General features: G+C 51.7%; 2 protein-coding genes across 3 annotated transcripts in view; one reads left to right on the top strand and one right to left on the bottom strand.

Moving 5' to 3' along the window:
- Positions 1 to 4,327: 4,327 nt before the first annotated feature.
- On the bottom strand, positions 4,328 to 12,628 carry JMJD6 (jumonji domain containing 6, arginine demethylase and lysine hydroxylase). The gene is made up of 7 exons (XM_048964881.1): positions 12,392 to 12,628; positions 11,441 to 11,829; positions 8,948 to 9,234; positions 7,542 to 7,677; positions 7,285 to 7,423; positions 6,696 to 6,823; positions 4,328 to 5,327 (listed from the first exon to the last, which is right to left on the bottom strand). The coding sequence occupies exons 1-7, from the start codon at positions 12,518 to 12,520 to the stop codon at positions 5,291 to 5,293; spliced, it is 1,245 nt and encodes a 414-aa protein (XP_048820838.1). The 5' UTR covers positions 12,521 to 12,628; the 3' UTR covers positions 4,328 to 5,290.
- Positions 12,629 to 12,680: 52 nt separating this feature from the next.
- Positions 12,681 to 14,570, top strand: part of METTL23 (methyltransferase like 23) — a 2,608-nt gene continuing 718 nt past the window's right edge. The window contains exons 1-5 of one of the 2 annotated variants that reach the window (XM_048964883.1): positions 12,681 to 13,007; positions 13,066 to 13,183; positions 13,524 to 13,761; positions 14,078 to 14,162; positions 14,478 to 14,570. The exon at positions 14,478 to 14,570 is cut by the window's right edge and continues 718 nt beyond it. In XM_048964883.1, coding sequence (XP_048820840.1) covers positions 12,727 to 13,007; positions 13,066 to 13,183; positions 13,524 to 13,761; positions 14,078 to 14,162; positions 14,478 to 14,570 — 815 coding nt within the window. In that variant the 5' untranslated portion in view covers positions 12,681 to 12,726. The remainder of the gene's footprint in view (positions 13,008 to 13,065; positions 13,184 to 13,523; positions 13,762 to 14,077; positions 14,163 to 14,477) is intronic. The other variant, XM_048964884.1, reaches the window with a different exon arrangement.

Here is a 14,570-nt window from a genome sequence, read left to right as displayed (position 1 = left end):
GCCCTGCCCACAGCCCCGGCCCCATCCCCTCCCCGCCCAGCCCCGAGGATGGGGGGGAAACACGGCTCCGGGCAGGACGGGCTCTTCGAGGGCAGCGTGGAGGCCCAGATGGGCTCCGTGCGATGCTCAGCGAACGCTCAGCCCTTGGTGGGAGCTGGCACCGCACGGCAGGACGTCCCCAGCGAGGAACATCAACGTGAAACCCCAGGAGCTGGGGGTGGTACCCATGATGGCAGGGCGGTAGCCATGGGAACCAGGTGACACTCAGGAGCTGCAGGTGGTGCCCGGATAGCCAGGTGCTAAGGATGGCAACCAGGTGACACCCACATCAAACCCCCAGCATCACTCCTCTGCCTGCCCCAAGAGCTGCAGGAGAAACATAGCATAACCAAGCCATAACCCTGCTGACCAGGTGATGCCCACAGCACGGGGGTGACATCCCTGCTTTGGGTACACAGTGATGGATGACACAAACTGCTGTCACTGCCATCAGGAGGCTGAGAGTATTTAGGTTACAGGAGCCTCCCCACAGCACAGCGAGGTGCACCGAGGGACTGCAAATGGCAATGCCCAAAGACTGGGCTGCTCGGAGCCAGCACAAGCCCTGCCAGGGGCTGCGGCCCGGCTCTGCCACCGAGGACTTCCTGCCCCTCGGGGGGATGAACCACCGCTCTACAAAGCGCTCTGGAATCACAAGGTTTAAGCTGTGCACAGGTAAAGGCAGCGCTGAGCTCCCTGCGCTGCACAGCGGGAGCAGACATGGGAAGCCCGCAGAGCTTCCTCCGGGGAAAAGGCTTCGGGGAATTCTGTGGGAGAGGAATATTTGTATTGAGCGGCTGAAAACAGAAGAAAAACGGATTAAATCCCCGGGGGGGGGGGGGGGGGGGGGGGAGGGAAGAGGAAGGAAGCGGAGCCATCCCCGATCCTCACTGCCATTTATCGTTATCACTAATCCTATCAAGCGGCTGCTTGCGTGCGGATCGTTGTATTCTTAGTAACGACCCGTCACGGTGCTGATCTTCCCCTCTGTGTTTTGTGGGCTCTGAGCATCCGAGCAGCCCCGCAGCTCAGCGCTGCGCAGCGGGCAGCCGCTCCTTCCCAAGCGCGTTCTTAAGCTCAAACTTCCACGCACGTTTGACTCGTCAGATGCAGGTGACGCAAAGGCGGCAGCATCCCTGAGGAACATCAATAGGAGCAGAGCAAAAAGCTCCGCGCAAAGGCGTTGCGGCAGGGCGGGTGCTGGAAGCACCGCCGACCACAGCATCCACTTTCCTTTACCAGCAGCGCGTCTCTACAGCCGTAGCCGTGCAGGAGCGCGGCGGCGGGGTTTTGCGATAAGGCAGAGCCGGGACCGCGCTGCCCTCTGCCGGTCGGAGCCCCGCACGGCTGTGCCGGCACAAAGGCCGCTTTGACGCAGCGCTCCGAAGGGGAGGAGAGGACAGAGGGGCAGCTGCAGAGCTCAGCCGACAAAGGAGGATTGAGGGGAGCGGCGATCACGGCACGGGCAGCATCGCCCATCCGCCGCGACGGGCCGAGCACGAGGGGCGGCTCGGCAGGAGGGCCGGGGAAGCGTTTCGATCTACGACGCGCTTCTGTCAGCTCTGCTCGTTTACCTGCAGCCGTTGGTTGCAGCCAATCTCAGCGCGCAGCCCCACGGCATCCCACCGTACTGCAAGGAAGGCGTGGATCATCGGAAGGTGACTAAAAGTAGTTCAAAAAGTGACTAAGAAACAAAAGAGTGCAAAATAATTGATTTTATTTCAAATAAAAAGCAAAACCACAATCATCCAAACGAGACAGTTAAGAGTATCCCAGCTCTGCTGGACGGGGCCGTAAAAGCAGCTGATGGCAGAGGCAGGGCTGGGGGCTCAGGCAGGCTGCTGAACGGATCAGTTTGCCCCTTCCTTCCCTCCTTTGCAAGAGGAATGCAAGAGGAATTCCCGTTGCAATGTTTATTTCCATTAGATTAGCACACACGGCCATCTCAGCTGATTCAGTCAGCAGCCTTGCTTTCCACCCCACAACGGCTGGGGATTGGAGGAGGAAAAGGCTCTGGGTTTCTTATGAAAGAAGCTGCTGTCTTCCTTCCAAGCATGTAACTGAGAAGACAACGCAGAGCCAGCCCACCCAAGCTGCAGAGGGGAGGAAGGTTTGTGTGCCAGCACCTCCTCAGCATCACCTGTCCCCAAGCACTGTGCAGCAGCAGTGCTGAGCTGTGTGCTGCACTTCTGAAGGGGCATTAATTTACTCTTGAACCCCCAGAGCAAACAAGCCTGCGCTGGGGAGCAGAGCTCACGGCTCCCTTCCCTTTGGCAGGGCAGGCACAACACCAGGAAGCCCGGCCCAAACCAGCACGCAGCTGCCAGCAGCCCCAATGGAGCAGGCTGAGCACGGGGCTGAGCAGAGCAGAGCTGCTGTGGGGCTCAGGGCAACGAGGGGCTGGCTGGGTCTGCTACATCCATGGCTCTACAGTAGGCAGAAGCAGTGGGGTTAGGAAGAACATCAACGCTGCAAGGAGCACAAGTGTGGAGAAGCGAGAGCACAGCCGTGCTCCCCAGCCAGCCTCCCACACACATGGATCCAGGCACAAGGAGCAGCTTCAACGCTGTGCTCTGGCATGGAAGGGGCTGGAGAACATCCCCTTCTTGCTGTAAGGCCAACACCCTGATCACAGTTAACTTACCCACTTCATTTCTTATTATTTTTAAATCCTCATCTAGCAAAATAGCAGAACCTCCTGCTTAGAGCAAGTGACAAAATGCCAAATGTTCAATTCTGGTCAGACAAAAAGCCTCATTCTGCCTCCATTTATGTACCATGCAGCAATTCTGGAAGGGCCACCGGAGCAAACCATGTGGCCAAAAGTGCTGCACGACATCCCAAATGTTTTCTGCTAGGAAGAGCTAACGCCTGGTTAGGAAGCCTCAGCTTGCTCAGTATTGCTGGAAAACTCATAGGAGAAGGAAGTCAGAGCATCTTACACAGTAATCACATTTCAGCCTCACAACACCCCTGTGAGGTAGGTATTGCCCCTTCTTAACAAAGACAGAAGCTCACCAACTCAGTCGAGGCAAGAGCCTGTAAAGGAAGAACCAGAGATCCCAGCAGTCCCAGTTCCCAGGCAGCGCACACAGCTTTGCTTCCCATCCCGCAGAGCTGGCGGTGCTGGGGTTCATTCCAAACACTGCCTTTCTGTAAGGGACCTTCAACAAACGCAGCCTCTGAGCAGAAACTGCTTCATTTCACCCCATGAAGAGTTCACAGGCACGAAGGAATAGAATGCTCTGCGCTTCGGATCTTCCCTGCTGTGCTTCTGGTGGAGCAGCGCTCGGCCTGTGCTGCAGGACTTCAAGATGGCAAAGCTGATCTCTGCATGCCAAACACAACAGCGAGCTGCAGCACCTTCCATACACAGCAACTGCAGCACCAAGGAGGGCAGGCAGCCTCCTCAAACACAGCACACTCCTGTCTCTCCATTCCTCCAAAGGCAGCAGCTCTCTCTACCTGCTCTCTCTGAGGACTACATGGGTTGTGCAGACTCCTGGCTGTTCAACTGAGCAGGAAATAAAAGGCAACCCTGGGCAGAAATGCTACTGGTTTGGGAAGTTTGCTTCAAAGTGAAGTAATCTGGAATAATCTGCGGTGCCCTACAGGGCAGGCATGTCCACGTGCACTTATGTCTGTGACTAGAAGAAATGCAGGGGTCTGGACAGCTAACACCAACACCAACAGTACACCAACAAACCTTCTCTCCCTCCTCACCAACACACTGCTCCTACATGAACTGACTGGTGCTGGAATTTCAGAAGCTGAGCTCCTGCCAAATGGAGTTTGGGCTCCCTTGCACAACAGGACCCAGCCCGATCTCCAAGAAGGGAGAGAGTGTTTAAACAGGAAAGAGACAGGGTTAAAATAAATAAAATCCAACATTCCGGCTGCCATCAAACCCTGCAGATACAACAATTAAGGCTGCCAATCTGCTTTTTAATTCAGCTACCAGTTCTGGGCATCAATGCAGGATCAGTACATGCACGTCACTTTTGCTTTCAACCTCCCTCTCTCAAAGAATGGCTGATGTGAGATGTAAATATACAATAACACCACCTCCTGGGCCTCAGGAGAGCACTCAAGGAAGCATCCCAACACAGCCAGCTCCTGGCTGCACTGTGCAGGTAGAAAGGATCTCTTCCTCTCAGCACATCTCCAGCAAGACAGACCTCTTTGCTGACACTACCAGCAAAAGCCCCTGTGAAAGGAACAGCAGATCCAACAAATCCCTTGGGGATGAGAGCTCTACCTGCCGTGATACAAACGCACCTACACAGACTAAAAACATCACATTTCATTTGTATAAAGCATCACACAACAATACGCCCCCCTCCCAGTCCTTTAAAATTGGCACTGCACGTTTCTGAAGCCATAGCCTCAAAGAAAAGCCATTTACACACATGAACCACACCGGCCCAAACAAGTCCACGGCCCCAGAACTGCTCAGTATTTAAAGCCCAGCAACTGTTGTTGCTACGTAAGAGTCAGATTTTGTCAGTTGTTGCCCGGTGCTGAACATCACACCTACACCTAAAGGAGTGTCATTACTGGCAAATGCTGACTTTTCCCCCTCATGTTTTTTGCTGTGCAAGAAACTCCAGGATTCTCCGGCTCCATCGAGATTCCTATGGCAAGGTGCTAGTGCATCTGTCACTGCACAGAGCAAAGGTAAATGGATCATGGCTGGTTAAAAGGATGCACTTCAGACGTGTACGTGTGGATTAAGAGCACAAAAGATGCTTCAGGTGGGCAGTCAACTCCACTGAAGTGGCTTCAGTGCTTGGAGCATCCATCCCACCTCCGCCGCCATCCCGCTGGGCCGAAGGGCTGCTGTTCCCTTCCTCAAGTGTACAGGACAACATGTAAACATAAGACAGTATCAAAGCAAGGCAGGTTTCTAGGTTTACCTGCTGGTTTTAAAAAGTTCTTTAAAAACTGACCGTTGTCTTCCTCGCCAGTTACACAAGCCATTCAATACTTGGCATGTCCACAGCCACGGATGGGCTTTTAGTGCACTCGCTCGGGGCGCAGAGGGGACAAAGCATTGCACGAGTCGGGGCATCCCCCCTTCAGTTAGTAAGGAGCCAACCTTGGACAGCACAGAATGAAGACTGATGTTTGGACTGAAGGGAAGAGACCAACAAGGATTGTGAGGAGCAGGAGCAGAAGGGGGCAGGACAGAGCTGGCTGGCTGCTAACGGAGCTCCGATGGGCAGCTGCCTCTGGGTGGGTGCTTTATCTCTCAGGGGTAACTGCGGCCTCCACAAGATTCCCTAATCCTGTCAAAAAGAAGAAGTACAACTGCCCGTCATCAGCTGCAGCATTTCCCCTCACCCTGGGGCACAAAGCACAGCCTGCAGGCTCACTGTGTGCTCGCACTTCCCACAGGTAGGATTTTATGTTTAAAAGTGTTTCTACCAACTAAACCATCACAGTGCTGGAGCCAAAATCCCACCCCGTGCTCACAGAGAGGAGCAGCCAGCCCACAGGAAGGAGAGCGGCGCGTCAGGCAGAGCTGGCTCTAGGTAGGGTGCTACTTTTTGCAAATTTGAAGTGCAAAGAACTGAAAAAAAGCACAGGACTTTCAGCTGTGCACACAGGGGCTGCGTTTTTCACACTTCTTCAGCAGGGTCTGCATTATGGCTTGTTGCATCCTGCTGCTCATTGCCTGCCTGACAACATAGCTGGCTGCCGAAAGGGTGTTCGACAGCACCTAAAGCAACTGCCAGCAGGAGAGCAGTGCATCACAGCAGCTGAATGGCAGCAAGCAGGTCTTCAGGCAGCATCCTAACAAGCACAACGCTGGGTATAGAACAGATGTCTGGACTTCCTCAGGTAAATGACTGGCACACCTTCAGCAGGTCACACACTGTGTCACCGCACCCAACAGCTCAGCAAAGGAACTACGCAGCAATACAGCAGTGTTGGTTTACCAAACCACGAGGAATTGGCTTAAAAAATCTGGCAGGCCTCTTCTATGTGAGAAAAAAAATCTTCATTTAGCAAAAACCTGTTTGACTCATCAGCTCCCAGTGACTCTGCACATAACTGAGCAACTCCACAGAACTTATCCCAAACAACAGACGTTCTTGGTTCTGCAGAGTTAATGCTTTCTCCCTCTAGCCTGACCAATGAGAAGTTTGTATTATTGGTTTTTTAAATAAGTAAACACAGACATCTTACATTTTGGCAGAATGTTGGCTTTAACAGATAAAGCAGTGGGCCAGACTGAAGTAATCCAGACAATAATAAGAGAAAACATAGAACTGCTTGAAGGTTTTGTTTGGACAAGGCATCCAAATCTGAGCCTGGCCCGATTGCTCCTCATCTCAATCTGTTCACTTTTCCTGTGTGCTCTCTAAAGAGCACAATGTTCCATCTCTCCCATTAAAAATATATATAAAAATATATTCCCTATTAAAAATAGAACTAGGATAGTAATAAAAGCATTTGATAAAGTACTTAAAAAATATATATATTATGAATCTTAGTTTTCAGTTTGGAGTAATTCAAAGCACTGGCCGACGGCTTCACGTCCTGCATGGAGCAACCCCTCCATCCCTCTATCCTGAGGACCTGCCCTATCTCAGCTCTGCCTCCTGCTGTCCTCTCCTCCTCCTAACAACCAGCAGCTGCCATCAGGTCACCTGGAGGAGCTGCGCTCTTTGCTCACGCAGTCGTCCTGGGAAGTCGTATCGCCGTTCCCCATCATGCTGCACGTCCTCCTCTTCTTCCTGCGGTGCATCATCCCCTCTGTCTCGGAGCCAGAGTCGCACTGAAGCACGGAGAGATGAAAACAGAGCTTAGAGAAACCCAGGAAACTGTGCTCGTGAGTTCAGCACAAAAACCACCTGGGCAATTCTGGACAATTCTGTTCAAAGACCAGCTCAGGTTGAAGAAATCCGTTTTAAATTAAGTGTTGAAAACCCACAAAGAGGCACGGTTAAGATTGGTCACAGGCTACAGTGTGTTTGTGGTGAGACAACTGATGCATTCATTTTGGCTCCTAAAAGGGTTTGGAGGGTTTTTAGTAAGGGCAGGCAGCACTCTGTGAAGCACTCACCCCACACCAGGCACTCAGGGCAGTCCCATGCTGTGCCTGTCTCTACTCTGGTCCTCATTCCTCCTCCCCGTTTGAAAACCATCCAACTTGTCACCATTATAAACAACCACGGCTTGGTAAAATGAGTGACAGATTTGTATTTTAGATAAAAATAGACCCCAAAAATATGTTACCTCTGAATCAGAGTCGGAGGAGCTGGAGCTCGAGGAGCTGGAAGAATCACTCGAGCTATCAGAAGCAATACCAGTAGATTCCTGTAGGTCAACCGAATCAGCCAGTGCTGCCAGGTCAGGATGCTCCTGCTTTAGGATCCTAAACACAGTTCCAATTTCAGCATTAGTCTTTCAACACCAACACTACACAGAGTCAGATGGTTTTGTTTCATTGATTTCTATAGGTAACACGAAAAGAAAGTTATTAAACCTCTCACCTGTACCACTTCCGTGATAATTTGGGTCTCCCTCTCACCGTTTTGTGCCACACCACGGGGAAGTTGGTACAGCTGGCAAAGTTCTGTGTGATGGCAATCGTTGTGTCCAGGTTGAGAACTACGTGCCACCAACCACCTGCAAACACAGCACCGTGAGCATTGCTGCACATCCAGCAGCTGCCACGCATCTCTGTCCCGCAGCAGAGGCAGAAACCAGACCCTGCCTCCCAAACCCAGGTGAGCCTCCCACCAGATCTTCTTTCCTCAGCCTTATTTCACAATTCATTCCGCTCCTCTGCAGGTTCTCATTACAGAAGGCTGCACAATGCTCTGGCCAAATTATCCACCTCACAGGCAGTGAGTGAAGATCTGAGCTGACAGCAGCATGCTGCCTACTGACAGCCTATCTAACAGCATGAGCCTTTGTAGCCCAGGCTGCACAGAGACCCTCTGTCAAGCTGAGCACACTTTCCACGCTGAATTAGCAAGGTTCTTGTGATTACAGGCCAGCCTTTCACTTAAAAATAGATGCAAATTGTTTCCCTGCACAGACTAAGAATAGACAGCGATGTTCTTCTCACCCACTTAAAACCTCGAAAAAAGAACAAAGAAACAGTTTAATGGAAATTGACAGCTACAAAATCCTAACAGAGGGGAGAGGAGTCACTACTAAGTGCCAAGGCAGTCATAAGGCACTCCTCAGACATGAAATCAGCTGTGCAACACAGGCAACGTGGATGGCAGCTCCGTGCTGTGATGCAAGATCCAGAGGTCAGACTGCAGGCACTGAGCTCACCCACACAATGCCACCCACTGCCACCTCAGCTCCCAGTTACAGCAGGCACACGTTGCACAACCATCTTCTGATAGAAGGATGCCTTTGCCATCTTCCTTTAGCTTTTGTTTTTGAGATTAAGCATAACCACAGAAAAGTGGGTGGAATGCATCAGTGACTTTAAGTATTTCCTCCAGCCAAGACAAATCCACGTGCAGACTGCCTAAGCTACAAAATCCAGTGGTGATCATGCTGTGGTGTTTATAAACTCCAACATTTTTGGGTCTGAGAGTTACTAATACTCAAATACTCAGCCTTCTCTCTTTATTTTTACGTCTCAGTGTTTTCCTATTAATAGGATCACAGTCCTATGAATGTGCAATGCAAGTCTGACTTGTTTTGCCACCCACACCACATGCAATCCTACACTGCAGGCCGTTGTATGTCAGGGCAGTCAGAAATAACTGAGCAGTGCAGAGAAAGCCTCACAACATACAGCCCTTCTGAAACAGCCCAGAGTAGTTTCCTTTGCAAGAAATGAGCTGCAAGAAATCTGAAACACTCTTTCTCAGACAAGTTAAAAGCCCACTTCTCTCTGCCACATCTGCTTTCAGGAGCCATTTCTACGTACCTGGTACAAAAACAGTCTCTCCTGGCTTCTGCAAGATCTCCAGGGGTTTGAATTCAGGAGGCCAGGTGGGAAGCTGCGTCCTGGGGTAGATGACGTTGAACCACGTGATGGCCTCGTCCTGCTGGTTGCCTCCCTCCTCCCGTGTCACTTTGATCAGCTCTCTGGGAGTGCTGGTGGGGAAGAGGCACCATCGCTTGTGTCCCTGCACCAAGGCGTTCCAGGCGCTGGTTCCCAAGGGGTCGATGTGAATTCCTGTTCCAGAACGAGGCGGGCCCATCACAAACCATCTGCACAACAGGAAAAAAGCCACAACCCTTCAGTCACAGAGCAAGCAAGTAGCTGCTTTCTCTTCTCCTCACACACAGATTGATAGTTATAGCTGTTAATTTGGCACATGGTTAAAAACCAAGGGAGTCACCTTGATTCCCTTCTCCATTTATCCTCAAATGATGCCATGTGGGTTTAACCTAAAACCCAACACCAACTGTGACAGGAAGGACTGCGAGCCAGGACAGTGAAGACAGCTTTTAAAAACAAAACACAGCTATGAAATAGAAACAGTTCTTTTCATATATGTACTGACTTCAAGGTAGATGCACTCCCATTTCTGCAGCAGTGTTTATGAATGCAATAAAGGCACAATGCTCTGCACCAGGGCTCTCATCATGCAGGAGGATTCTCCTAATCTTCTCCATTTCTAAAACTTGCTACTCATAAATGGAACCCAGAGGCACAGAACAATGAGGAACTAACAAAAGGCAATACAAGTAAGGAACAGAGTGAAGTTATGCAACCCTGGCTTCCTTCTATGCCTTCTGTTCATTTACAACAGGCTTTTTATTCCAATATTGAAGTAGCTGGGGATTATTCTCTGGTCAAGATTTGGTGTGGATGTTCTCATTCCCAATTTGTAAAGCTCACTTCTTCTGATGGAGAAGTTTAGCTGCCACAGATGTTTAAACACAGCAGCACAAGAGCACTATTACAGCAGATAGAACAAACTGAATCAGGAGGCTTACTGCCACAAAGCAGAAGGAAAGGACAGTATCTGTTTAGATGGAAGAAACTAAAGCAGCATGAACGTGAGCCTTCTTCCATCCAGACCCCCCTGTGGCTGTGGTACCAACAAGAGGAGCTCCAGGGGTCACAGCATCTCAAGACACAAAACTCTCCAGCTCCCCTTCCCAACTCAGGTGTGAATTGAGCTGGTTTCCAATCACTGCATGCTAGCAGCAATGACTGCATTTGTGAATGGCTTCCTACTTTGCTAAGCAGCCATGAATAAGACATGCACATCTTCCTCTTATGATGAGGAAGTACAGCACCTGGTTGAATTTTCACTAAGCCATTAAACTGCTGAATGCTCTCCATCCATGTTTGTTTAGAGATACAAACTCCAGGTGAGGGCTGTAGCTGTGCCCTTTCACACCACTCAGAAAAAGGAGAACAGCCTCAAACCAACCCACTTTTTCCAGAACAAAGTGCAAGAATGCTTCCATCACAAGCAAGGAGTTCAGCTCATGCCTGTGGGTGTGGAGGGTGCAGGGGAGAGAAGTATCAGTGTGAGTCACAGCTGGGGTGTCTCCATCACTTGGAACTCTGATGGAGCTCTGTCAGTGTACCTCAGTTACTGCTGGAGACTTACAGGGACCACACGCACTGTGCTTTCACATTTGAGCACAGCACTGTATGCCCTTAGAAGTCAATGAGAAAAAGTTCCTGCTGCAACTTTGTTAAAAAAAAGCCTGAAAAACACAACTGAGCTATTATTTGTTAGTACCTCGTTCATATTTACCCTATTTCATTAAAAAACCAACACACACCAGGACCTCACGTCACTCAGAGGGCAAGTCATTCTGTAGCAATTATCATGTGGCTGTAAAGACTTTAATTACATCTTATTCTCATAGCACTAGAAAGCATTGTATTAATGCAAATGGAAATTACTTTGTACCTAGGAGCCAATATGTAAGGTTGGTGCATTTCAGTAATCAAATGCAATTTCCTTCGCCTTCTAATCAGATAGGAAAAAAAAAGTTTGAAGACTAAATACATGCAAAAACATTATGCAGTATCATCATCATCTGAAGGGGAGCTAAGAAGTAACCTCCACTCTTCAAAGTAGTCTGTTTAAGATCTTCACCTTACAAGGACTGACCCATAATTAAATGAAGCCCTGCACTGTACATAAGCCAGAAGAAACCAAGAGCAAATCTCGAGGCATTTTGAATCTGAAGGCCAGAAGGCACTTCACACAGCAAGAAATTCATCTTTGTAACTTTCAAGCACTTGGCATTTATTCGTGGAAGAAAAATTAAGAAACCAACTGGTAAATAGATTGGTGACAGAACGAGAAATCCTGATTCACAAATCTGTTCTTCCCTTCTTGTGCATTGAAGGCTTATAAGCACTTCAGGTCAGCAAACACAAAGCGATTTTACTTCAGAATAACCAGAGGCACAGGAAGGAACCTCAGCTGCCACTCTGCCATACCTGTAAGGTGGCCTTCGTTTCTCCCCTGCATACTGAAACAGATCATCAGTGAAGAACTTGGGTACTTTGTAGTCCTCCAGGAGTTTCCTGCGCTTGGGATGCTCTCCATAACTGCTGTCAAATATGTACAGCGGGCTGTCATCACGCGTGGTCTCCATGTACTCGATGTAGTATTTCATCTTCATCTTCACTGAATAACCGTCGTTGTCCTCCCCGCATTTGAACTTCTGGTTCCTGTACTTGCGTTTCAGCCGCTCCAGAGTCCACTTCTCCTGTGCAGACCAGCCCACCTGGGCGTTCAGCAGGACCACGGGTTTGTACGGCTTTTCGTAACGCTCCACAAACTCCTCCACGGTGAGCTGCAGTGCATCCGCCCGCTCCACGTTATCCTGCGAAACCAAGAGAGGAGCACAAAGCAGCTGTTAGGACAAACGTCCCAGGTGCTCTAAAGCAGCACGGAGGCTCTCCACGCTCGGGCTCTGCTCCGCACACCGCGAGGCTGTCAGACCGCCTGCGCCTTATTTTAAGCTCCCTGAGGGTGCAGCCCTAATTCTGGCGCCCGGCTCTCAGCGGTCACACCGCCCGGCTCGGGCCGCGTTTGGCACCATCCCCAGCACGGCGAGGACACCCCTGTCCACACGGCTGCCGCCCAGCCTCGGCTCCGCACAGACCCTCCCCACACCCCTTCATCCATCCCTCAGCCTCACCCCGCTCCCTTCAGCTCTCCCGTTCTCCTCAGCCCCCCCCCCCCCCCCCCCCCCTCGACCCCCTCGTTCCCCTCAGCCCTTCCATCCCCTCCGGGCCGCCCCGCTTCCCTCACGCCTCCCCCGTTCCCCACAGCCCCTCTCACAACCCTAACCCAACCCTAACCTCCCACCCCCCCGATTCCCCTCAGCGCCCCCCCGCCCCCCACAGCTCCCGTTTCCCCTCACACCCCGCTCGGTGCCGCACCTTGCACGCAGCAGGGCTGAGCGGGAAGGTCTCGCAGTAGTTGTGACGGGTCCAATCCAACGAGTCCTTCAGCTCGGGCCGGGCGCTGCGCTTCGCCTCGCGGATCCGTTTCTTGCTCTTGTGATTCATGGCGGCGTTGAGGACCCGCCGCTCCCGACCCACGTCCCGCTACCCGGCCCCGCCGCACCTTCGAGAAATTTCACCCCCTTGCCGCCGCCGCCGCCGCAGCCCCGCCCCCGCCGCGCTCCCATTGGCGCTCCGCCCGGCCGCCTTCCGCCGCGCCGTGCCCGCCTCCCGGCGCCGATTGGACGAAGCGGGGAAGCGGCGCGGCCGCCATGTTGGGAAGGGCGGCGCGGCGGCTTGCGGAGACCCGGCGCGGACACGGCGTGAGGCACCGAGAGGTTCCCGGAGGGCCCCGCGGCGCTCCGCGTGACGTCACGACGGCAGAAAGCTCTGATTGGCCGTCGGGGCCTGGCGCCACACGCTGCCGCCTGCGATTGGCCGCCTGCGAGGCGCGGGCATGGGGGAGCCGCGGCGCGCCGTGCGGCGGTACCGCTTCGTGGGGGACGCGGCGGGAGGAGAGGAGCACGCGGTGCTGGCGGTGCGCGTCCCCGAGGTACGGCCCGGGGGTGGGGGGGTAGAGAGCGCCTGGGCACGGAGTCACAGCAGCACAGCCGTGTGTTTCAGGTGCTGGACCCGCAGTATGGCATGTACGCGTGGCCCTGCGCCGTGGTGCTGGCTCAGTACGTGTGGTTTCACAGGAGAACCCTGCCCGGCCGCAGAGTGCTGGAGGTAACGCGCTCGCTAATCGCTATCCCAGCCAGCTCGTCGGTTCCCTATCACATCCCAGCCCTTCTTGCTCCAGCGCAGGGCAGAGGTAGCAGGGAACTGCAAGCTCACACAAACGCACATAAAAACACGTTCTGCACTTCACACACCGCTTCTGCTTCAGGGTCCCCCTCATAGAAACAGCCCTGCTTCACTAAGCTCAGACATCTGCACATCTCATCCACCCTTCCCTGCAGAACTCCTTCATCCAGCTCTTGGATGCACCTCCCCGACCCCCGGCTCTCAGGCTGCAGCACCCTCACATCCCCCCCTCTGCATCCACGGCTCCCTTCTGTCCTTTCAGATCGGTGCAGGTGTCAGCCTACCCGGAATAGTGGCTGCCAAGTGCGGCGCTCAGGTGACACTGTCAGATAGCGAGCAGCTGCCTCAGTGCCTGGAAATCTCCCAGCAGAGCTGCCTGATGAACCACCTACCCCACGTACCGGTTATAGGCATCACCTGGGGCCGTGTATCTCCAGAGCTGCTCTCTCTCGCTCCTGTAGACATCATTTTAGGATCCGATGTCTTTTTTGACCCAAAAGGTACGTTAAACCTTTCAGGTACCTCTGACTGGAGACAGACTCAATTTACTAAGCTTTCTTGTAGCGATAGTTCCTGAGCTTGTTATTCCTGCAGTAATTCCAGTATTAAGCTATCATACAAATACTACTGTAGGGTAAGAGAATAGAAAGAAGTGCAGCCGTTAGCTGGCTGCTTAAGGCCATGCTGTGGAGTCGCTCCCACAGCTGCAGCAATTCTCATGTTAATTTTCAACTACCATTTGATAGAAGCAGGCATATTTAAATGTATTTAGCATCTAGAAACTATGGCTGCCCAAATATCCCCTCCTCTATGCAGATTTTGAAGATATTTTAACTACAGTTTACTTCTTACTGGAAAAGAATCCACATGCTCAGTTCTGGACCACTTACCAAGTCCGAAGGTAAGTTTTTTTTCCCCCCCACACATGTAAGACTCAGGTATTAAATTCTGCTTATATTTAAGAATGTTAACTTCTCAGACACAAACGTACTGATTCCTAAGCTACTCTCAAGATTGTGAATCAGGCTGATAGTAGCCAATTCTAGGAATATCAGGCCAGAACAGCTAACCACAGATTTACTGTGGACCAGAGAGCCATTACAAGCTCAAACCTTTTGCAGAATGTCATCTATAAGTTCGCTGAGTCTCTGCTGAATCACTGCATGAGTTACAAACCTGGATTGCATTTTCACACACTGATATTTCTTCCCCTCAGTGCTGACTGGTCTATCGAAGCTCTGCTCTACAAATGGAAACTGAAGAGCATCCACATTCCATTACATTCGTTCAGTGCAGACAAAGAACACTT

This window comes from Lagopus muta, chromosome 18 (assembly GCF_023343835.1).
Source record: "Lagopus muta isolate bLagMut1 chromosome 18, bLagMut1 primary, whole genome shotgun sequence".
Classification (NCBI taxonomy): Eukaryota; Metazoa; Chordata; class Aves; order Galliformes; family Phasianidae; genus Lagopus; species Lagopus muta.
Note: the sequence above shows the minus strand (reverse complement) of the source record. Positions and strands in the feature narration are given on the sequence as shown.

What these genes read in the sequence shown, in the direction of transcription:
- JMJD6 (XM_048964881.1), bottom strand. Translation starts at nt 12,520, where the DNA reads ATGAATCACAAGAGCAAGAAACGGATCCGCGAGGCGAAGCGCAGCGCC. An exon ending in TCAGCCCTGCTGCGTGCAAG is followed by an intron (nt 11,830 to 12,391) that starts GTGCGGCACCGA and finishes TTGGTTTCGCAG; the next exon opens with GATAACGTGGAGCGGGCGGA. An exon ending in AAACGAAGGCCACCTTACAG is followed by an intron (nt 9,235 to 11,440) that starts GTATGGCAGAGT and finishes CCTGTTGTGCAG; the next exon opens with ATGGTTTGTGATGGGCCCGC.